Genomic DNA, 24,109 nt, shown 5'->3' with positions numbered 1-24,109 from the left:
TGAGGGGACGAGTGGCCTGCGATGTGGGGAGGGCACGGGAGGGCATCCAACTGGCACCACGCCACCCGCTGCACTCGGTTGGCCGTGCCAGAACGCGGCCGCTCCACATCAACAATCGGTCGCCTCTCGTCACTGCTTTTTCTCACAATCCGGTTAGCGCGGTTGGTTGGCCACGCACGGTGCGAAAGAAGTTCAATGTGCGTACGGTGTATCAACGAGTTCAGACAGCGATGGCGTTTGAAAGGGAATTAATGAGTGAGTGACAGTGGCTGGCAGTAGGTTCTATCCGGGCCACGCACTAAAAGCACTTGCCTCTCAAGTCTGTTAAGGCTACACGGGGGATCTTTGTGTTGTCTTTGTTATCACATCGCACGATCGTGAGAGGCGGCATCGCATTGTAGAGAGCTGCATCCAGCAGTGGATGGACCGTGACCGATTGGGTTGATGATGATTACGGTGATGATGATGATGATGAAGTCAGTGTAAAAAGTATAGGGTGCGTTTTTTTTTACTATCGCACATTATCCGTGCATTTGGATGCAATTAACCAATGCATCAAAGCGCCGTCTCGCTGACCTTAGTGAATGCAGCACTAGACGGACTCAACTTCCAGAAGTGCCCGATACAATTCGTAAACGAGCAAATACTTCATTGATTACTTAATTAGCACGTCATCGTCAACGACCGTCAGCCGCAAGGACGGATCTTCCGAATGAATTGGCTCGGCTGGTCAAGCGAAGGCGCACGCGAGTGCGTTTGTTTGCGTTTGCGGTTGTTTGTTAATGTTTCAAACGGTTATTTATTTTAAAGGATGGCGGGGCTGTGGTGGTGGTGGTGGTGGGGTACATTCAGAGAGGGGGGGGGGTGGGTTGGGTAGCCCGCTTGTTTAAACAACAGGTTTATTTGGTTCCGTTTGGAGCCAGCCAGTTTGTGGGACCCACGAACGCGCACGCACGGACGGACGGACAAGTTTGGCGAGGCACCAAAGAGTAGCTGGGGCGGGGAGGAGATGGACACGCAGAGAGAGAGAGATATGGTGCGGGGGGCTCCGAGCAAGAAAGAGCAGCTTACGGCAGAAATGTTAATGACGGAGGGCGGATATCCCTGCAATCAAAGTAACCGGGGGAGAGACAGACGTTAGGTCCGGTAGCTCCTCCGCCTTCCTCCCTCCCTCCCTGATCCTCCCCACCACCCCCACCTCCCATCCCGCGCAGATTCCCCAAGCAGCCCCGACTACTCGCGACGGGAGCCGCGCCGTGCCCGACAGCTTCCTCTCGTATCCGACAAGAAGGGAGAGCGCACGCCCGCGCGCAAGCGGGCCGTGGATGTACGCTTTGGCTGTGAACATGGGCAGCCTATGTCGCCGGCATTAATTGAGCGTGGGATACATAGGTGTGGGGGTTTTGTGTGTGTGTGTGTGTTACCACGTTCCCAGAGGTAATCTTAGTTCGTCGTTCAGCCACATGTCCGTGATTTAGGGGAGAGCACAAAGGGGGGAGGGGGGGGTGGGGGGACACGGCGTGCTTTACGAGGTCAAGTAGAGAGAAATAAAAAGCCCGGACGATTTACACGAAATGTAACGTGGCCGCTAAAATTGACATAACGACGCTCGCGAGAAGAAACTCGCTGAACTGCTTTCAGTTCGCTGTCCATCCCCCGCATCTCCGACTAGCACGCTCGACCAATGTACGGTGCGCGAAAGAAGTTGTTGTTGTTGTTGTTGGCGACTTAAAAGTTCGCCGTGGAACTTGCGCGCTGGAGGCAAAACTGCAGCACGGCGCCGCTCAGCGTCGCACGTCGCGAGAAATGGAGATGTCGGTCTCGGCCGACGCCCCCTGCCTGTGAAACCACAGCGCGTCTGTCGGCCTCAAGGACGGCAGACCCTGCGCAGCTCAGGCAGGCAGACAGACAGGCAAAGCGAAAGCGGGTCGACCCCCAACAACCGGCCATGAAGGGCGCGGGAGTGCAAGTGTGCGCGATACCCCTGCATTTAGCGTCGGCCCACCCTCGAGGCAGGAATCTCCGTCCCCCTGAGGGAGGGGGGGCGGTCGGCTTGACCACGACCGCTCGATCGCGTACCCTCGGGTCCAGCCGCCAGTAATCTCGGGGTGGCTTTCTGCTGAGCGCTGCCACGAAAATTGGCCCGGATATCACGTTCGTGGCAGGGAGGGCTTGCCTCTGGTGCGCGGGGAGCTTTGCTACGAGTTATTTTTCTTTCTCTGTTTCTTAAGTACAGGTCTCCGCGCGGATCAGCCAGCGGCGCTTTAATGCCGCGTCAAAAGTTGTCCCCGCCGTGAAGGGCAGCGTCGCGAAAATGCACCACGCGTTTTAACGTTGATCTCACGATTTCAGCCATCCACCCTTCCAACTATGTATCTTGCCCAGGCTCAAATATTTTTCAAAACAGTAATTATGGCGTCTCTAGCTTGCCTATGAGTTCTGACCCACGTGTTCCTCTTCCTGTCTCTCAGTGTAATTCCAAATGTCCAAAGTCTTCACGCTTCTTTGGGCACTATTTGAGTGTGCATTGCGTGCTTTAAAATTTGAAACAATTAATTTCGTCGTTTATAGTCACAAAACAACAAGTGTCAGATCGCACATTGATTTCTGCCACCCGTAACATCATCGTTATCATGGTGCCATTGGGACTCGCCCAGGGAACTGCCAGGACAGACATGGATCCTTCAAACTATCTGTGCAGACCTTTGAGCGTTACCACCTTGTCCAAGTAGGTTACCTCCAGGTACGCCTCGTTAACCTCACTTGAAGCCAAACACTTGTGAAAGCAATCGGCCAAACAAGCCACACCCGGGACCCTGCTGCCACTTTTGGGTCGCGAGACTCAGCGAGGCTTTCGCTGTTCAATTCGCGTAACGGTTTTGGGCAGGCGGGGAGCGAGCTTGGCTTGCGCGACTGGGTTGGGCCGGGGGCTGAGTGCGGTGGCGCGTCTGCCGATGGGCGTGAGAGAACCACAGCGCTTGGGCAATCTCTGGCTTAGCCCTAAAGCTTCGGCAAGGCCCTCGCTTCTCTGCCTCTCCGCCTCCTGCTGCCCGTGTGAACGCACACGGGCCCGGGGCGTGTTACGCGTCATCCTTAGCCCACCGAGCACCGACCAATTGCTGATCGCGCCTCGGTGGCGAGATGTTAACTGGATCGCCTGGTATACATCGAGGTCGTGGGTTCAATCGCGGCCCTGATGATGCCTGTATATTTGAAGTTTGCATGTTCTCTCTCCCCGTGGTGGCCGCGTGGATTTTTCTCTGGGTTTTTCCCTCCGCGTAATATTAAAAACGAGCAGAGGAAATTTCTGCAGAGCTCCGTAGCAATAAAAAAAAGTCGAATAGAAATATCTCAAGAATCGCACCGTCTCTTCGGAGAAGCCGGTGGACCTCTGGACGTCGCACTCTAGGGGCGCAAGGGTTCTCGCGTAATTTTCAAAACCTGATTGCCCTTCCCGAGAGGGACTAATCAGTACCTTTCCACACACGGACGCGCCCGCCGTAATTTTGCGCACGTATTTATAACAACAATCGTGATGTATATTTTTACACACGCGCGCGAGTATCTATTTACACGCACGCACGTGCATATCTATAGTTGCTTGACCTTAAACCATGTTTTTTTTTCTTTACAGGTCCCAGGTGTGCGCCTGTGTAATCACTTGACACAAATACCACCACCACCACCACCACCGCCAACGCGTGCATATTTATAGCCGCGCTAAAAACGAATGCCGGCCGGCGTGCGTGCGCGCATCCGTCCATGGTATAAAATTGGGCTCCAGAGTTTCGTGTGCATCTTCCTGATTGGTGTCCGCTCACAGGCATGGGAGCGGTGGGGCGGTTCGGGGTGGGGGGGGGTGAAGATTTACAGAGAAGCCCTCTTCCTTCATTGCACCCCGGAGACCCCGGGGCGGAAGGGACCTCACGAGGAGTTGTGCCGTCTTCCCGCGGCCGTCGTGCCGCCGTCGCAGGCCTCACGCGGGCACAACCTCCGCGTCTCGCCAAGCCCCCCGCCCCCCCCCCCCCGTGGTGTGCTCCCTACCTCGTGGTGTCGATTCTAAAGTGATGGCATGATGAGCGGTGGTGGGTGATGCTAGGCGCGAGCAAACTGAGCAAACACGCGCACAGCCCCGAGTCGATCAAAGAGGGCCTCACCAAGAGAGAGGCGTGCACCAAATGTCATCTCTGAATTCGGATTCTTAGAAACAATAAAAGACGCTGATCATTTGAATCCGACTATTAAAACGTAGTGTAATTAGTGTGTGAACTTAATTGCTTCAGGTCAAGCGAAGTCAATCAGTTCAACATTGTTACATCGCAAGATGGTGACAGCTGTCAGCGGCATGGGGGAGTCCCTCCTCCAGCGGTGGATTGACCAAATCTGCTGCTGCTGCTGATTATGATGATGCTTTCACACAACTGTCATACGTTTTAACGTCGTAGCTTGTCAAAGCGTAGAACGCTTGTAGTCGCGTGAGGCAACCAAGGAGTTATTTCTGCTACGGGGCCCCCAATGGGATGACACCACCAAGCCTGAGACAACGCGAACGAACACGCACGCCTCCACCACCTCATCATCGCTTGCTTCCCTCTGCAAGCACATCACCCGCCCCACTCTGTCAGAGCTCCAAAGTCTGGCTAATACTTGGATTGGGGACTGCCTGGGAATCACGGACGTTGTTGTAGGATTGCTTGCAATGTACTCCGGACTTCCTCCCACGTGCGGCTAATCGGCCAGTAAGTGGCACAGCCAAACGTCCCAATGCAGGACACTCCTGCAATAAAAAAGGGGGTCTTGAGACTCAGTTGAGGTTTTTCTTGGTAAACAAAGAGGACCGTCATGATTACTTGTGAGAGATCGTACAGCTGCTGCTGTATGGTCGCCACCTGCCCCGCAGGATCTTGCCAATAAACATTGTCGTCCCATTGATGAAGTTGAACGTTGAGGGTAGGGATTCGATTGCTACGTCGATCACAGGACTGAGAGATATGGCAACGGCTTGGGGCGGGGGTGGGGGAGGGGGAAGACCTTCAACCAGCAGTGCATCGATCATGGCTGACGATGATGATGATGAAGACGATCGAAATAAAGTGCATTTTGTCTCCCCCGCTAAAACGAGCACGCAGCCGTGCTGATTTGCGCAGTCGCCCCAGGCCGATGGGCGAAATTCCACGTTCCCGTGGTGGGGGGAGGGGGGGAAGGGCAATCCATTCGGGCAACTACCGCTGTCGAGTTCCCACAAAGGCGGCACCGGTCGCCCTGATGCTGAGCAAATATGTTGTTCCCGGGAGCTGGAACACCGCGATCGCGGGAACACATCTCGCCCTGCCGTGAACACACTATCCAGCAATGACATTGAACAGAGCGGGTGACAAAATCGAGAACAGCGACCTCCCCAACAGATCTCCCCTGCCGCTAACCGCTCATCCTGACGCCTCTCTGTCTATCCGTACACGGGCCTGAATATGGGAATGAATCTGCCGAGGTGTCCGCTTGCAGGTCACATCACTGCGATGCCGTGGCCAGTGGCGGTGCTGCGGCTGGCATGGGCCCTGGTGAGAAGAATGACATTTGGGAGGGGGCGGTGGGGGGTGACCCAATTTGTCTCATATCTCACCCCCCCCCCCTCTTCGTAGCTCGGCCGTGACTAATGGGGAGTGGAATCTACAACAATATCAACAACGAGTTCAGTTATATATTTTATATATATTAAACATTTTCACTTTCCATAACAATTACGTTATCGTATTTGGCTACCGAAACACAAATTAGAATGCACGTTTTGCACAACTGCCTCCGTATGTGCTCACTGTGCACACTGAGAACACATTCACTTCAAAAGGTCGGGGCCACGATCCAGTGCGTTACGTTATAACCGCACTATTAGCGGAGCTTTCATGTTGTTGAAAAATAATAATGCAAAAAAAGCTTTTCAATTAGTTGTAAACAGTTTCACTCTTGTCATTCATCAAACAAACAAAGACATATCGGCGGGAAACATTTCTGCAGCCGCCGCAGCAGCCGCGCACATTTCTATTTTTATAAACTACCGTTATCGAAATTTGTATTTCAAAATTCATCACAAAAAGGCACTCGCGTCGGCCCAAGCGTAATTACCGCTCAGGGCGAGTTAATTGTTCCATCACGATCGTTAATTATTCCGTTGTTCGGAAAAACCACGCTTCCACTGAACTCGGCCAAATTGTTCGCCTACATCTTGCATGCGATTGCCCCAATCGGGCGCGCTCACGCACACACTTGCACGTACACACGCAGGTTCACGCACGAACACGCTCGCGCACGCACACACTCACGCACGCACACGCACACACTTGCACGTACACACGCAGGCTCACGCACGAACACGCTCACGCATGCACACACTCACGCACGCACACGCACACACTTGCGCGTGCACACGCAGGCTCACGCACGAACACGCTCACGCATGCACACACTCACGCACGCACACACTTGCGCGTGCACACGCAGGCTCACGCACGAACACACTCACGCACGCACACGCACACACTTGCACGCACACACTCACGCACGAACACGCACACACTCACGCACACACTTGCACGCACCAGCACGCACACACTCACGCACGCTCACGCACACACTTGCACGCACACACTCACGCACGCTCACGCACATACTTGCACGCTCACACCAGCACGCACACACTCACGCACTCACGCACACACTCACAAGCACGAGCCCTCTCCAGGCGCACGCCGCCGCAGCACCGCGCACAACGCAACGACGGGTCCCAGGCGAGGCTCGAGATGTCAGTATTTCCCAGCTCATTGTGTGCATGTACGTTCCGTTGGCTTCATTTATTTAATCATCCGCCTATTTAAATGAATACCGCTATTTACACCGTGGGGATTTTTTGGTTTATTTATATAAAGCAGTTTTATGTTGTTCGATGGAAACTATTTACGCGATCCAACCCAAAAAAAACCTATACTATGCATGATATTGGTCGCAAAAGCCGGCGTGTTAAACTGTCACCGCTGTCGACAATTTTTCCATCGAACAAAACAAAAACTGATTCAATGAAACAACAATACAAATCCCCACGGTAATATGTACGCGATCTAACCCAAAAAACCTGCATCATGGACAGCGGTGACATTTCAGGGGGGCGGGGGGGGGGCGGGCAAATTCGACTGAAGGCTACACGACAGCGCGTTCGAAAAACGCGCGCTTGCTTAAGTTTTCACAGACGGCTCCCGCGAAACGGACAACGCCGGTGGAGGTGCGGGGTGGACGGCTCAGAGGTCAGAGACCTGAGCCGGTACTGCAGAGGCCCTGCAACTCACAGCCGGGTTCCTGCCGACCGCCGTTCAAGCGGATTGTTCTCACGTTGCGGCGAGTTTCATGGCCTCAGGGCCGGTCGACGATGACTGCGCGCCAAAGGAGAATGATGCCCAACATCGCGCATCTTTCAATTTGATTACATTTCTACGAATATTCATAAAAATCCTTGTCTGACTGTCATGATGCTGATTTCTACAGTAGATAAGGGATCTCAGCAGTTGTTCCGTGATATTTCCTTCCGCGGGCCACAATTTGTTTTTTAAACACGCAGTTCCGAACGCACACTTCATCTTGCATGCATGTTGAACTTCTTTCGTACCGTAGGTAGCCAACCGCGTTCATCAGAGGTGCGCGGGTAGGATATAATATGGGAAATATGAAATTATATTTCCTCGAGCGGAAACCGACCGATGGGCACAGTTGTGAAACGAAGAGTGCGCCGTGATCCGTCTGCGCCTTTCATGTCTCAGGATGCTGATCCGTCAGATTTTCTCGTTTTTTGAAGTTACATAACGTAGCTTCTCTCCTTCCTGCGCGCCCGCCTTCCTTCCTTCAACTGTGCGTTTCGGAGCTATAATCACACTTCCATACCGCTGATTCGTTTAGCAAAGCGCGCTCGGGCTCAACGCGACCATGTCAGATGTGAAAGGATATACATCCTCACCCTAGGCGGCATCGTTAAACGCTCGCAATAGGATCTAAATATGTTCGCTCTTCCGCCACGTTGGTTATTCTTACGCCGCTGCCGCAACGTCGCTGACTTTACACAGGCTCGAGAGCAGAAGGGGGCAACAGCACAGTGTCTCACAACATGCAAAGGGGTCGCATCGTTTCATTGTGGGGCTCTGTGCAGACGTTTACAGCCAGGGAGGTTAATGATCACACCGCACGAGAGAAACAGGAATTCTGCCAACTAAGATCCCCGTCCCCCCCCCATATCAACTACAGAGACTGCTGGTGCTGTCAGCGAGCGCCTATGGAGGCCGTCACCACCCCTGACCGCCTTTGTATCCCCTGTTGTGATGTTCACACACCGCGCCAGGAAAATCGTGCAATGCTGGGTCCGAACTCGGAGAGGCACAGGAACGCTTCAGGTGTTAGTGATGTTGGCTGCGAGCGGGAATCGAACTCGGGTGGCCAGGTCCGTAGGGCAGAGCTCTTACCACTCCACTACTGCCCCACGTAAACAAAGAGAAATATCCCCCAAATAGCTTTAACAGACTGATCGAGCAAGCGCTGTTAGCGAGCACCTATGAAGGCCGACACGGCACACGAGGGGGTGGGGGGTGGCCAACCACCACGCCTTTGTCTCCCCAGTGATGATGTTCACACACATTGCACCACACAGGCACGCTCACACTGCGACACGCACGCAAACGCACGCATGTGCATGCACACCGACGCACCAACGCACGCGTGTGCGCGCGCGCACCTACACACCAGCCGTGTGAGTGCACGCACCGAACAATCACGAGCACGCTGCACGCGAGATCAGAGACTACCGCACGGTTTTATGAACGGACTTCGGCTCGAAGCAATTTGCGGGCTCGCGCAAACTCCTCAACCGTTAAAATGTGCAACTACAAAACACAATAAAGACGTAAACATTTGCCCTGAACAAGCATTAATCATATCAAAACAAAAGAATAACTTGCCAAACGACACGTTCGCTCCCCGTCACGTTTCAAAGAGATCACGCCAAGGCAAATGCGCGAAACCGAAGGGCCGGCGAGGTATTTACTGATGCAAGGGGACAGCGGATGAGGGTGGAGGATCAGAGCTGGGAAATTCTCACGATTACTGCAGGGATTGTAAACCCACTGTGGGTCCTTCAACCGAGGAGGAGCAGCAAAACGACACGAACTCTCGACCCCCCGAAGGCCTCGGGTCGTGGCCAGCAGCAGATTGGAACTTAGCTCCTGAACACGTGGCTGCTGCCATCAAACTCGAGAAGGAAACCCGCAGGCATAGCCCGGCAGAATGAAATGTTTTTTTTTTATAATTGCAGCCACGCAATTGCTTTGCTTAAAACGCCGCCCGCTGGCAGAAGGGCCTCCAACTTGAGTTGAGTTCTGGAGAGGAGACCCCTTCAGAATGTGTTCGGCCTACTCCATACATGTCGACCCATACAGTTTACCCCGTACTCTTGTACAGAGAAATAGAGTTTACAGGCCCATACGGCGTACAGCCGTTCAAACACGGGCTTTGTAGGATGGACGTTGAGATTGTTAAGGGCACGGGGTGACCAATAGAGTCTGAATCAGTCTGTGTAATAAGGTAGGGCACCGAGAAGGAGCTGACAGGTATGCTACTCTTACACGCCGGTTGGACATCTTGGAAGAGGTGTGAGGACCCCACACTTTACCCCACCACGTGGAACAACCGACTCCCATGTGCCGCGTGCACGTTCACACCCCATCCCGCTGGGCAGACGTAGGCAGGAGGGGTTGTCGCACGTAGCCAACCGTGCTAATCGGAGGTGCTGGGGGGGGGGGGGCACGGTAAACGAATAACAAACAATGTAGATGATCTATGGAAGGGAGAGCATTTCCGGACGGCCGCAGAAGCGCATCTGAAAGCGCCGCGATGCAGCACACGAACAACTTTCTTCCGAGTTATTTATGCCGTCGGATTAAAAGCGTCGTCTCACCATTCCCTGACCCCCCCCCCCCCAAAAAAAAAAAAACGCAAAGCAGCAAACACCCAGCAGGGCCGTCAACATCCCGAACTAGCAGAGGAAACAAGACGTGACAGGCGGACGCTTCGGGAAATGGCTCTTGAGTCATAGCAACAACAACAAAAAAGGGCGCGATCTCTCCACTATGAATAAGGGGGCGCATTGCCTGAAACGTCACCTATCGGGTTTCTTTTCTTCTTCCTTAGAAAATATTTGTTTTGGTTCTCATCACCACCATTATCATTCATTTGTGCTCGTGCGTGCCCACCAACGTGACACGCGACACGCGACGCGACGGCACTCACGGACAACGATCGTCCACGACTCGACGTTCGTTCGTATGGGTGGGTGGACGGGTGGGCGGGTGGTTGGGTGGGTGGGAGGGTGGGCGGGTGGTTGGGTGGGTGGGCGGGTGGTTGGGTGGGTGGGAGGGTGGGCGGGTGGTTGGTTGGGTGGGTAGGTGGGTGGGTAGGTGGGTGGGTGGATGGGTGGGTAGGTGGGTGGGTGGGTCGGTGGGTAGGTGGGTGGGTGGTTGGGTGGGTGGGAGGGTGGGCGGGTGGTTGGGTGGGTAGGCGGGTGGGTGGGTGGGCGGGTGAGTGGGGGGTAGGTAGGTGGGTGGTTGGGTGGGTGGGTGGGCGGGTGGGCGGGAGTGGGGGGGTGGTGGGTGGGGGCGAGGGTGAGGGAGGCATCAGAGGGGGGGGGCGACTAGACCGGAATGACGAGGACACGACGAGGTTAAACAGCAGAGGCGGTGTGAGTGGCATCACGGACGACGACGGACCCCACTTCCCTGTTGGCAGAGATCCCCCTGGAGTGGAGCGTAATTCCCATTTCAAACAAAGGTCACTCAGAGCCTCCCCGCTTCTGCGAGCGAGGATGACAGCTGTTGGTACAGCCCGGTAATCCGTCTCAAAACACGCGGCCGTCTGAGTAGCCCAACAAGAACGGCAAAAAAACACACGAGAGAGAGGGAGGGAGGGAGAAGGAGAGCGGAGAGAGAGTGCGGAGAGAGCTGAGGGAGAGAGAGAGAGCAGAGAGAGAGATAAAACAGAAATGTAAAGAACAGAGAAGCGGGGGGAGTGGGGAGTGGGGTAGAGCAGTGGTGTGCAAACGGGACATTTAGTTGAAAGAAAAGTAGTAAAAAACTCTCATTCATCACTAACACTGCTGGGCAGAGGAAAATAGATACACGAGGCAATCGATTTGGGCAATGCCCCTTCATCGTAGCCAATATGAACAATGCACTATAACACAGTAATGCCACTGCTTGAGTCCATCAGGCTATTGTCTGATGGACTAAAAACTATCTTATTTTACGTGGAGACACCGAATGGAGTCTGCCTATATACACGCGTCTCACGAAACCAAACAGAGCAGTGCAAACTTGTTTGGGAAGGATCCTTTCTGCTTCGGTGTCCCTGAGGCAAACAACTTTAACCTGGCACCCAGTGGCAGAGTGGCGGTGTGGCTGGGTAGATGGCTGTGTACCTGGGTGGTAGGGTGGCTGGGTGAATGAGTAGGTAACAGCGTGGTGGCTGGGTGGCTGGATAGATGGCTGTGCACCTGGGTGGTAGGGTGGCTGGGTGGCTGAGTAGATGGCTGTGTACATGAGTGGTAGGGTGGTGGTGTGGCTGGGTAGATGGCTGTGTACCTGGGTGGTAGGGTGGCTGAGTGAATGAGTAGGTAACAGTGCGGTGGCTGGGTGGCTGGGTAGATGGTTGTGTACATGGGTGGTAGGGTGGCTGGGTGGCTGGATAGATGGCTGTGTACCTGGGTGGTAGGGTGACTGAGTGAATGAGTAGGTAACAGCGTGGTGGCTGGGTGGCTGGGTAGATGGCTGTGTACATGGGTGGTAGGGTGGCTGGGTGGCTGGATAGATGGCTGTGTACCTGGGTGGTAGGGTGGCTGAGTGAATGAGTAGGTAACAGCGTGGTGGCTGGGTGGCTGGGTAGATGGCTGTGTACATGGGTGGCCGTGCGGCTGGCCGGTTGTGAGAGCGCCTGTGGGAGTTTCTCCTGCGAGCGATCAACGTCGGTGCACCCGCGCGCACATTTCCCCGCGTGGAAGCGCCCTCCTCCAGAAACGCGGTGCCCAAAACATCAACGGGCACGAGGAGGGGGGAGGGGGGGGGAAACTGCCGGTCAAATCATGTGAGTCGACGAGCACCGGGCGCTGCAGTCGCTGGAAGGAAATCCGTGAGCTGCCTTAAGAGGAGTTTTTTTGGCAGGAAGGATGACACCGGGTTTGGCCGTGGAGTCGCATCGACGGGGCGCTGTGCGCGCGTGTTTACGCGCGAAGGCGGACGCGCAATTTCTGACGTGTACAGCTCGGGCGCTGTGAGGTGCGGGCGATCGCGAGTCCAATCGTGAAGTGGTTGTTTTTTTTCTTTCCCATCGTTGTTCCCACCCTTGGACGTGGAAAGTTTACCAACTCGTACCGCAATCCACATTTTGTCCACCCTCGTTGACGCCGTGCCGGAGATAATTCTAACGCACGTTGGGGAGGTCGCGAGCCACGATGAGCGACAGAGCGAGCGGCTCGCGCTCGGGAAGGTTGAGACTTCGGATCCTTCTTCTTGGTTCTTTCGGTAAAGTCACGTAGAAGGGAAATAATAAAATAATCAAAATAAAACATAATAAAATAATTCTCACGACGTTTCAGCCACAACGCAAGCAGCCGTCCTCAGGTGAAGACCAGGTCTGTCGGAAAGACAGAGTCTGAATGGCTGTGGGTTATTGATAAAACTCGCCCCCAGCAGAGGAACGTGGAGTTTCCGCCACTGGTTCAGGGGTTGTAAACAGGAGATGAGTGCAGCTTGAACAGCCATCTGTGCAGGAAATAACTTTCGACTGTTTTTGGCTTTGTCGCAAACCCGGATGTTCCCGTGACACCAGCGCGTGGAGCACAGCACACGGACGCCAGTCGCAGCCCTCGAAGGTGAAACAAATTCCATTTGGGCGAAACACGTTTTGATTCAAACAATCCGAGCCATCGCTCCTACTTATCAATTGGAACCCATGCGCCGGAGACCTCATCGATAGATTTCAACGAAAGGCCAAATCACGGGAATTAAAATGTGACGAATGTGACCCCGCTTGAATGAGCTCAAGTCTCTTGCTCTGGCTGAGGTGACCCAAAGCCAGTGCCATAAATTCCACCTTCCAATGGCAGGGGAGCTGCCTATCCTCAAGATATCCATTTCCCGGAGGCGCTGTCTGTGGATGTCTGCGGTAAATGCCATTAATAAGAGGTGTCACAGTGCGTGAATTCGACATTTCTTCTGAAGCTCAGGATCACAATGCGGTTAAATACGTGAGAAATCTATCATTATATTCTTGGTTCTTTCGGTAAGTCACGTAGAAGCGAAATAATAAAATCATAAAAATATAAAACAATACAATTCTCACGACGTTTCGATCATTGCTTGTGTTGCGGTCGAAACGTCGTGAGAATTGTATTGTTTTATATTTTTATTATTTTATTATTTCCCTTCTACGTGACTTTACCGAAAGAACCAAGAATATGAATCCCTGCAGTCACGAAAGCTTTAAATCTAAATTTGTAATTGTTTATATATATTTAAGTTGTATGCTGTTGGTTCATGTGACCTCCTGCAGCCAGCGACCAGTTTCGTTCACCACAATGAGGGGTGCCGCGGTGGCGAGATGTTAACCTGGTATGCAGGAAAGCGTGGGTCCAATCCCGACCTACTGACGCCTGTATATTTGGAGTTTGCGTGTCTCTCTCCGTGGTGGCGTGGATTTTTCTCCGGGTCCTCCAGTTTTTTTCCCTTCCACATTTAGAATCAACATCACGCGTTTAGAGTATTTGGACGCTATGAATTTCCACGTGATAAGCCACTTCTGTTGAGCTATCATTTGTAACAGCCAGGCCGCTCCTGCAAAAGAGCCATTTAGCTCAGTGGTAAAATAAAATTAGACAGCACAGATGAAATAGATGTGAAAAAGGAACGATTCTTCTTGAATGCCATCGCAATCCTGAATCGTGCTCGAGTGAATCAAATCATCGGACAGGGGGCACGTGGGGGGGGGGGGTGAACTTCCCCACGCTTCGAGTAAACAGTCATGAAGAGGGACCACGCAGCGTGTGAAATTTTCTCGCTTTTTTTCCGCTGCGGTCGCTTTCCTCCTCTCGCCGCACAGAATCGTTCCGACTCTCCTCGAGTGCGAGCTCCGAGTGGCTCTCCAAGCCCCGCCGGAAGCAAGCGGCACAACCCTCTTCAATTGCAACCGGCACGCATCGTCGTCGTCATCGTCGTTGTCGTAGTCATCGTCCGCATCGTAGCGACAGCCCGCACAAGGAGGCGCGAGAACGATTCCCGCGCGGTGAGATTTCCCGACGGGCTCACCGTGCCAGAGGCGACGAATGAAACCTCGCAGGCCTCCGCCCCTTCAATCTCGAACCGCCACCCTCGCTCGGTCACTCGCTCGTTCGCTCGCCTACGTTGTGGACGATCGCGCACAACGGGCGGTGCCGTGAAGTTCCCGCAAAATGCGTCAAAAGCTGCAGGCGAAACGCTCGCACAATGCCCGCCGCTTGTGAAGCAAAAATCTAACAAACAAACATCGCTGAGCATGCGCGTGTGCAAACGCAAGTGCGTGCGTGCGTGCGTGAAATAAAAAAAAACTGGATTGGCCCGCACCTAATCTCGCGCCGGTTATCTCAAACGCACATTCTTGCCCCGACGCCCCAGTGCTACTAGTGCTCTGGGGTCGGCAAAGCCGCGGCTCCGGAGCCGCGCCCCGGCTCCTTAAGGACCGCCGCTTCGCGACGGTTATCTATCAAGGACCGCCAGTCTCGCATTCACCCGCGTGCATTGTGGCTCTTGCAATATTGAAGGTTTTTTAGTTTTTTAAATCCTTTATTAAATCCTTTATATTAAGTTCGCTTGTTTGCTTGCGTGCTTGCGTGCTTGCTTGCTTGCTTACGACCGTGCAAATCTTTCGGTCGTTTTTTAACTCACTTCCCGTGATACAATCGAGCTGACATTTTCCACACAGACTCGTTGTGCGTGACAATTAATTTTCGTGAAAAAATGTTTCCTAAATTTTACACTTCTTAGGGAAACATCTTTAAATATTTAATGACCAATTGCTTAATGGTGGCAGACAATCATCTGACCCATAGGTGGCAGCCATCTCAAGCCAGAGGACGAGAGGACTCTAGCCGCCACGCATATAAAGGATTTAGAGTGAAAAACTTTGTTTTTACGGGTTAATTTTGTACCGAATTCGCAAGAAATTGCTCCTGTTGTTCACTTTGGTCGCCTACCCCTCGGTACCAGTGGGTCGGTCCATCGTTGCGCAATGGCCAGGGACTTAATATCAGCCAGGAGCTGTCCAGGTCTGAACTCCAGAGAGAAAATACTCCCCCCCCCCACTCACCACCCCCCCGCCTCCCCCACGAGGGAGAAGAGAGTGGGGAGGGCGAGGGAGTTTGGGGAATTGGAGGTCGGGGAGCCGCAGAATATACCCCCACGAGAGTTGATGCACTCGCCACAGCTCTGGGCGACATCGGATGTTTATCGTTAACGCCGCGGTGCAAAGACAAAGTTCCCCCGTGTAGGCTTAACAGACTGTTGGGGCAAGTGCTGTTAGCGAGTCGCACCTACGAAGGCCGATACGGCACACGAGGGGGCAGGTGGCCAGCACCACGCCCGACCGCCTTTGTCTCCCAAGTGGCAATGTGTTTTACACACTGCACCGGGTAATCACTTGAGGCTGAGTCGACCTAGGAGAGGAGGCCCAGGACAGGTTCAGATAATCGTCACTGGAATTGTCTGTGAGCGGGAATCGAACTCGGGTTGCCGGGTTCGTAGCGCAGCGTAGCGCTAACCGCTGCACCACCGCTCCACCTACACTACCGCTCCCCCTACACCACCGCTCCACCTACACTACCGCTTCCCACACACACACAGATACACACACGCGAGCAGCGAGGTGATGTCACGGTGTCATGGTGGATGTCGAGACGAACCACGAAGCCGAATCGCCACGATGATCAACAGGAGACACAAGTGGCGCAGCGTGCTCATGGAATTGGAATTAATAACGGTTACCATCCTTTATTTCGCAGAATTTATTCCAAACCAGACAGAAGAAAAAAACACCGCCCCCCACATCCACCCCCCCCCCACCCCGCGGGGAGAGGAAGCTGGCGGTTATCCGGATTGCTACCGGTCACAATCAGAGTCATTGCGCAATGCAAACCCCAAATCTCGTACACACACACAAGTGCTGTACGCACACAAACGCGGCCGCGTGCGGCACGCTCACACGTCTTCAGCGTGACGCAACAGAGGGAGGCAGCAGCCAAACGCTGAAACGCTGACGTGCCTTCTCTGTGTGCTAATTCACTGTGAAGTCGATTCCACCCCTCCCGCCCCACCCCCACCCCCCCGTTATCTACAAAACAACCAGCGATGAACCACCGCCACTGCTGATCGATCTACCTGTGTAACAACTGGCTCCACACAGCTGCCAGAGGAGTTGCGCGTTAAAAATGTGAACAACCGTAGCGCTCTCCGTTGTGTTCTTTCGAGTTGAGTGCCGCGGAGGGTTTTTTTTTTATCCAAACGACGTTCCCGAAGAAGTTAGTTTCCCAGCACGTGGTTTGCGAAACGTCGGACGTCGAGCTCCGAGAAAACCTACACAGCGATTAAGCAACCCGCGCCCTTCCGAGCTGCGACTGAGAAACGGAGCTCGAATCGGCGGCGGCGTTGACCGACAGGTGCAGAGAAGCGAGACGCCCCAGGGGCGAGCGACTCTCATCCCTCGCCCCTTGCGCTCGCTCGCTCGTGCCCGTTCCGTTCACGCAGCGAATGTCCGCCCAGGTGCGAACTTTGGAGTCTGGAGAGCCGAGTGTCTAAGGTCGGGTGGGGGTGAGGGGGGGGGCCCTGTTAGCGTCTGGCTGCCGTAAAGAGACACGAGCGCTATCCGATCGTTCGCTCGTCACCCCACCCCCTCCACCACCACCCCGCCCGCCCTGGAGTGACGTCGCAACTCTTTTTCCGTGGATTCAGTTTTTTTTTGTAGAAATCTCAAACGTGCGTTGGGGTCTGCCGGAGCACATTGCGCATCAGCGCCGGCGGTGACCCCCCCCCCAACCCCCCACCCCGCCCCGTTGCTTCCCATGCCGCGGAGCCCCATGGCTCTCCGAGCACCGGTGGCCGATCGCAGCTGAGTTTCCCAGCGCCTCTTAACGCCGCGCCTCCAGAGGCAGATTTCGTTAACAATTCACACTGCGCGCGGGAAGGCGCGGCTCGCGCGGAGGGCGGCGGGGTGGGGTGGGGGGAGCACGCAGATGGTAACTCGCCTCCGCTTCGTCGAAAAAAAAAGAAAACGCTCGCGATATCTGCTTATCCCATTAATGCACGTGATAAAGTTTTATCTTTTAAAGTTTCGTGGAGCGCTGGGAATCTTTTTTTCTTCTCGAGAAGTCTCCTCCGTGGGGAGAATCCGCGATGATTCCGTCCAATGTTTTATATACACACAAACGCACGCACGTGTGTGCGTACAGATACAATCCACGCACACTATTTTATATATATATCACACGCACATATGATAAGTAATATTTTGTTCTTTGTAAATTCACTGCTGGATGAATGTCTTCATTATGCCGCGTCCTCGGTGGCCTAGCTAGCGAGTGCGCAGGCGGTGTAACTGCACCGGGAGGCAGTGGTGGGGGGGGGCGGGCCACCGGGCTACATTTGACAGGGGGCTCTGTTTCATCGCTTGCACCAGGACCCACGGCAACTACGCGACGTCGTTTGACCATACTTCACCACGCGGGAAATGACCCAGGACCGGTCCGGATCGCACTCGGCACCGACGCGACCCACGGGCGGGAATTGAACTTGTGGGTCGACGGTTTCCACAAAGCGTGCATGCAACACGCAACACACACACGTATTTATCTCGTCGGCGCGTTAAACACAAAGGTGGCAAAAAAAAAAGGACAGAGGTGGCGACACCTGCGCACAGGGCCAACGCCGTAGCGGCAAAACGAGGCCCAGATCTCTTGAGGCCTGTTTCAATGCTCGCGTGGATTTTTCTCCGGCTCCTCCGGTTTGCTACCTCCACGTTTAGAATCGGCGTCCCGCGTTCAGAGGTGATTGGCTGCTGTAGATGTCCACGCGATGATAGGCCGCATCGTTGAAACTATCATCAGTGATGGCCAGGTCGCTTCTGACAAAGATCTCTATTGCTCAGTGGGCCTTACCTGGTAAAAAAGTAAATGTTGGATGTAAAAACATATGGGCAGTGGGTTTTTCGGCAGCAATGTTCATGGCAGCGAACAACCTCCGCTGCTCGAGCTCGAGAAAGAGTGTCAAGCCCCCCCGCCCCCAGTACCCCCCCCCCCCCGCCCCCGTTATGAACTTTTACCGTGGAACAACTCTGCAACCACTCTTTAGAGACACGTGGCCGTGCAAAACATCCTCTCTCTAAGTAACCTTTGTATTTTTAAGCGTCCGAGCGACTGTGAATGTTTCAAACAAGGCCTACGCAACCCCGCACGAAGTACACGATAAACGAACGGGGGCACACAGGCGGATTTTCTAACGCACGCCAACTGAGGTTGCGAGCGTCCACGCATCGCATCCGTCCGTGATGATCCACCGTGAGTTTAACTTGTGCAGCTGCAATGCTATCGGGGACTGAAAACCGGACAGATCGATCGAAGGTTCACACACCAAAACGGGGACACACGAACCGGAGCAGAACAAGGCACAATTTGCCAGCGTGTTTTGCATCGACGGCTTCCGTGCCGCGAATTCGGTTCCTCGTGGAGCCCGACCGCAGCGTTGTGAACCCACGCACCTTCAACTCGCGGAAGAAGACGCTGCTCCTCGCCCACTCGACCAGCGTGAACAGCGTCTGGTCGGCCATCTTGCACATGAGGGCGAACGCCGAGGGGTGGTCGGCGCGGGGCAGGTGGTGGTGGTGGTGGTGCGACGCCAACGCCGCGCCCGCGTGCCGCGCCCGGCCGACGGCGCCCGCCCCGGCGAAGGCGTTGAGACAGCCGGCGCCAGGCCCCAAACCCGCGACTCCTCCGCCGACCCCGCCGCCGACCCCCCACTCGTCCTGCTGCAGCTGCGCCGTGACGCGCGCCCGCGTCGTCTCCTCGTCCGGCTCGCACCGCATCAGCTCGGCGAGCAGCTGCGGCACCGCGGCGTCCGGCGGCGGCGCCCGCGGCGCCGGCGGCGGCGGCGCCAGTAGCGGCGAAGCGCCGCTCCCCGCCGCGCTCGGGTAGCCGGGGGAAGCGCCGACGCCGGGGTAGGACGGCGACACCGTGGCGCCCGGGTAGGCGGGCGACGCGGCCAGCCCGGCGCAGCCCGGCGAGACGCGCAGGACCGGGTAGACGGGCGAGTCGGCGGCGTGGTCGTGGACGCCGTACGGGTCGGCGTGGCGCTCTATCGGCGAGTAGCCGGGCACGCCCGACGACAGGTACGCGTCCGGCGAGCCGTCGGCGTATGGGTCGCCGTGCTCCGACTTGATGCCGCGGCTGACGTACGCCGCGGGATAGGAGCACGGCAGCGGCACGCCGCCCGGCGACTCCGTGAACTGACCCCGGTGCTCGAACTCCGACTGCGGGCCGGCCGACGGGGGCGCCGCCGCCACCGCCGGGAAAGCGTAGCCGCACCGCGCCGAGCCGTGGCCGTACGACAGCGGCGTCACGCTCGCCGACTGCTCAAAGTCATCGTGCTGGTGGTGGTGGTGCTGGTGGTGGTGCTGGTGGTGGTTGTGGTGCTGCTGCTGCTGTTGCTGCTGGTGGTGGTGGTGCTGGTGGTGCTGGTGGTGCTGGTGGTGGTTGTGGTTCTGGTGGTGGTGCAGCGGCGGTAGGTGGTGGTTGGCCTGCTCCGGCGAAGTCTCCATCTTGAGAATGCCAGGGCCGCTCGTGGCACGGATGATCGCCTTCTTCTGCTGCTTGAGGGCCCGGTCGCGCTTGTACATGGGGCCGAACTTGTTCCTTCCGCCGCGCATGCGGTCGGCTCGCACGGCTGGCGGGAACAACGAAAAGGATCAACCGTGAGCGGCAACGCCATTGTGATGGGGAGAGGCCGGGGGGGGGGGGGCGATGATCGATCGGTTTCAGCTGCGTGGCGCGTGGCAGGGAATCCATTAGATTTAAACCGATTTTGAACGCGATGCGTGCGATGTAACGCAAACGCTGTCATGTGCCATACACGATTGGCGGGGGGGGGGGGCCTCGAGCTGCAACGCATTTTTATGGCTGCTCTGGGGCTGCATATCTACGCCGTTACAAAGCACACGCACACTCCATCTGCACGGACTCCCAGAGGGTGGCTGCGTGTGTGCGCGTTGCAACCGAGAAAAAAGAAGAATGTTGTTCTCGCGGGTTTCAATGCGAAATGAAAACTCGACAAAGTTGTGTTGCGCCGCGATAATGACGAACGCAGATGCAAACACACAGCGGAGGCAGATATGAAACGCTGCTTCACGCACAACTCCATTCAACTGCAATCCCCCATCTCCTCCCTCCTCCGCCCACCACACTCAATCCTAAATCGTTCATCTTGGCCCCCGCTAGTACCACGAAACGTTGGCTCCCGCGCTGCGCCGCGTGGTTCGTGGGAATTGGGCCTCTTCGTTTGCGCGATTTCGAATGTGCTCATCCTATGGCCCCCCAGGGGGGGGGAGGGAGGGGGCGGGGGATGGCAAGAATGTCTTTGGCCCGAAGCGTCCGTCTCTGCTGCTGTTCGCAGGTGCCAGTCGGCAGCCGTCGCGGAGACTCTCCGGGCAAAAAACGACCGAGCGCTACCCCCAGCCAGGGACCTCGTGCACTTAAAACTTCCCCAACCGGCGGCATTCGCCTCCCTTGCTGTGGCTCACCACGCTCGGTGGCGGCTTCGCAGCGCGGGAGGTTAGGCTCGCGATTGGTTTTGTTTTGGGTTTGATCGTGGCGGAGGTGCGGACGGCGATTTTTTAAGCGATAGCCACCGCCGCCCGACGGAGCTAATCTGGCGAGAGCTCAGCTGCAGGCAACAGCTGATTATGATGATCATGCTGCTGTTACTCGGTGTAATCGCCGGTGAAATGTCTACGCATGGAATTGACAAAAAGCCTTGCACTTTTTAATATTCCTCCAAATGTATTGGCATATTTTTGCCCATCATGTGACAACTTCATTTGTTTGGCTCGGTCGGGTGGCGGAGGGTTTAGGACAAAGTTTTGCAAGACCTACCCCAAATAAAAAAAAACATTATGAATGATACATAATATTGGTCGTGAAAGCCTACGTGTAAAATGTAAACTAAATGTGAATGGATTGTTTGCTATTCAGTGTCGACAAATGGAAATGTTTGTGTGGTTTTATTTTAAGAAAAGCATTTGACAAATTGTCAATGTTGACAATTTGTCAACTGCATCCAAGGGCCCCACAGTGTGCAGTACGATCTCCAACTGCATGTCGGCCAATGATCCTGCCAATTTCTCTGACAAAGGGTAAGTTGCCAAAACGTCAGCCTATGTATTTTCCTAATTCTATGATAAGTACACACACATCAGCACACACAGATGCACACACATGCAGTAACATGTGCACACACTAACACACATGCTCACTAACACTCACGCACACTCACACCTACCAGACAATGAGACTCACCCGCAACTTTTTCTTTGCAATACAGCAGAAAAAATAGATAATTCAGAGAATGTGTTATTTGTCCTCGCAGATGCACTGCCTTAATAATAACAATAACAATTTTTTTTTAATATAGAAATTATTGTCCTCCATACATGTGCTTTGGAAACAGACCTCAGCATATCGGGAACATTTCACAAATTATGAAAACGAATGCCTACGTGCTGCAAGAGAGAGCATGTTTGTTTAGGCTGAATGACGTGTGTGCGAGGGTGAATGTGCGTGTCTGTGTGTGCCTGCATGCATGTTGGGAGCCGTAGTGTAGCAGTTATCGCAATGCACTACAAACCCGGCGACCTGAGTTTGATTCCCGCTCACAGCCATCAACACCAGTGACGATTATCTGACCCGGTCATGGGCCTCCCCTATGTCCACTCAGCCTCAAATGAGTACCTGGTGCGGTGTGTAAACATCACCAATGGGGAGACAAAGGCGGCCGGGCGTGGTGTTGGCCACTCAACCCCCTCGTGTGCCGTGCGGGCCTTCATAGGCGCTAATTGCTAATAGCACTTGCCACAACAGTCTGTTCACGCTACACGGGGGATCTTTGTCTCTGTGCTACACGTGGTCTCGGCAATCGGTGAATAGCACGCAGAGGCCTCGGCGCCGAGTGCTTTCGTGCAACGCGTACACTCGGCGCACACACAAAGCGGCGGTGCGAGGTGTTGGGGGGGCGGAGGGGGGGTCTGTGCAGTGGGGGGGGAGGCACAGCTTCATCATCGCCGTGTCGAGGTCCCGGCACAATCGGGCACTCACGCTAAATTAATTAACGGCCGGACAGAAAGGAGTGTCTCTGCATTAACGCAGCTTCACAAAACGGTAGGGTTTTTTTGTTTGCTTGTTAGGAGCCGATATTAACTGACCGCGAGCGGGAATGTGGGGGGGGGGGGGAGGTGGCGAGGTGACGCTGAAAAACTCACATTTGTATAGGAGAATAATTGGCAAAGCTTTTGTGCCATGGATTGTATTTATATAAATGTGTGTGTATTTAAACCGAGCCGTATTTACACACGTATAAAGAGGGTTTGTAATAATGCCAACCAAAGCATTACCTTACGTCTGATGACACACTCTGGCTGAATGGCTCTCAGGCAACTCGCTATTGCCGACGCTGAACCCAAGTGTCCGGCACGGATCCCAGCACTAACGGCTCCTCCGTCGCTCCATCTCCTCATGCTGCTTCCACAGTCTGGAAATTTCTCCCCCTCTATCTCTCTCCCCCTTGTTACCTGCACCCTTAATTCCACACTGCTCCATTTTGGAATTTCTCCTCCTCACCGCCATCGTCTATTTCAGGAAACTTTCTATTCTAATTCTATTTAGGATATATATAGCGATAATAATAACAAGAATAACCCTGCTCAAGTCAAGGAACGCGTTTAATTATTTTATTCCACGCGCTTTCACGGTGCTGTCTGCTTCCGGCCACTTGTCATTTCATTGACGCCTTTTTGGAGCTGTGGTCCAGCAAACCACGCTATCCATTTATTTCTGAATCATAAACTTGTAAATGCTGTGGGTTTGCTCTCCAGCACACCGGCGGTGTGTGTGCCCAAGTAGCAACTCATTGGCTACGCATTGTGTACACGCCACACCTCACCAATTGGCTGTGTCGGGTGGCGGTGGCGAAATATAAACTTGCGAACGATGTTTTTATATATATATAGAGGGCGTGTAAAGCAACAGCACCCGAGTTGAGCCGGAGAGAGAGCGACAGAGCTCACCTTCCAGCTTCATGCCCACGCTGAGACACTTCTGGAAGCGGCAGTAGGGGCAGCGCTTGCGCTGGGTCTTGTCGATGGGGCAGCTCTGGCTCTCGATGCACGTGTAGCGCTTGTTGTTCTGCACCGTGCGCTTGAAGAAGCCCTGTAGGCGCGGGCACACGCGTGCGTACCAAGACAAGACAAATATCACCCGTGTAGCCTTGACAGAGTTTTAACAGACCATACGAAAGAAGGACAGACTTTTGGGGCAAGTGCTGTTAGCGAGCACCTCTGAATGGCTGGCATGGCCAACACCACACAGGTACTCATTTCAGGCTGAGTCGACCTCGGGGAGGCCCAGGACCAGTTCAGATAATCGGCATTGGTGTTGGCCGAATCGAACTCGGGTTCGATGCACCCCTGTTTAGCGCGGTTGGCTACGCTCGGTGCGAAAGGAATGCAACATGCATACAAACATTCATAGGGCATCGCGCTAACCACTACACTACCACTCCCGCACGAACCCATCAGCCACACGCCACCACTGCCCACACACACGCACACACGCACACACGTAGGTAAGCGAGATAATGTATCTCCGCAATCGATAAATCAATCAGCGAGTGAACTTTCCTTTGCAGGTCACAGCACATTGAGACAGTGGGCCTCTATTCCAAGAAATGGCTGGGGTGCAAAATATATAAAT

General features: G+C 54.5%; 1 protein-coding gene across 1 annotated transcript in view; it reads right to left on the bottom strand.

Annotated features, from left to right (window-relative positions):
* Positions 1-24,109, bottom strand: part of LOC144724274 (steroidogenic factor 1-like) — a gene marked incomplete at its 5' end in the record, with an annotated part of 67,513 nt that overhangs the window by 21,890 nt on the left and 21,514 nt on the right. Inside the window, 2 exons of the mRNA XM_078603258.1 lie at positions 18,853-20,033; positions 23,425-23,566. Of these exons, the coding sequence (XP_078459384.1) occupies positions 18,853-20,033; positions 23,425-23,566 (1,323 nt within the window). The remainder of the gene's footprint in view (positions 1-18,852; positions 20,034-23,424; positions 23,567-24,109) is intronic.

The sequence above is a fragment of the Lampetra planeri genome, chromosome 20, assembly GCF_965212315.1.
Source record: "Lampetra planeri chromosome 20, kcLamPlan1.2.h2, whole genome shotgun sequence".
In the NCBI taxonomy this organism is placed as follows: domain Eukaryota; kingdom Metazoa; phylum Chordata; class Hyperoartia; order Petromyzontiformes; family Petromyzontidae; genus Lampetra; species Lampetra planeri.
Note: the sequence above shows the minus strand (reverse complement) of the source record. Positions and strands in the feature narration are given on the sequence as shown.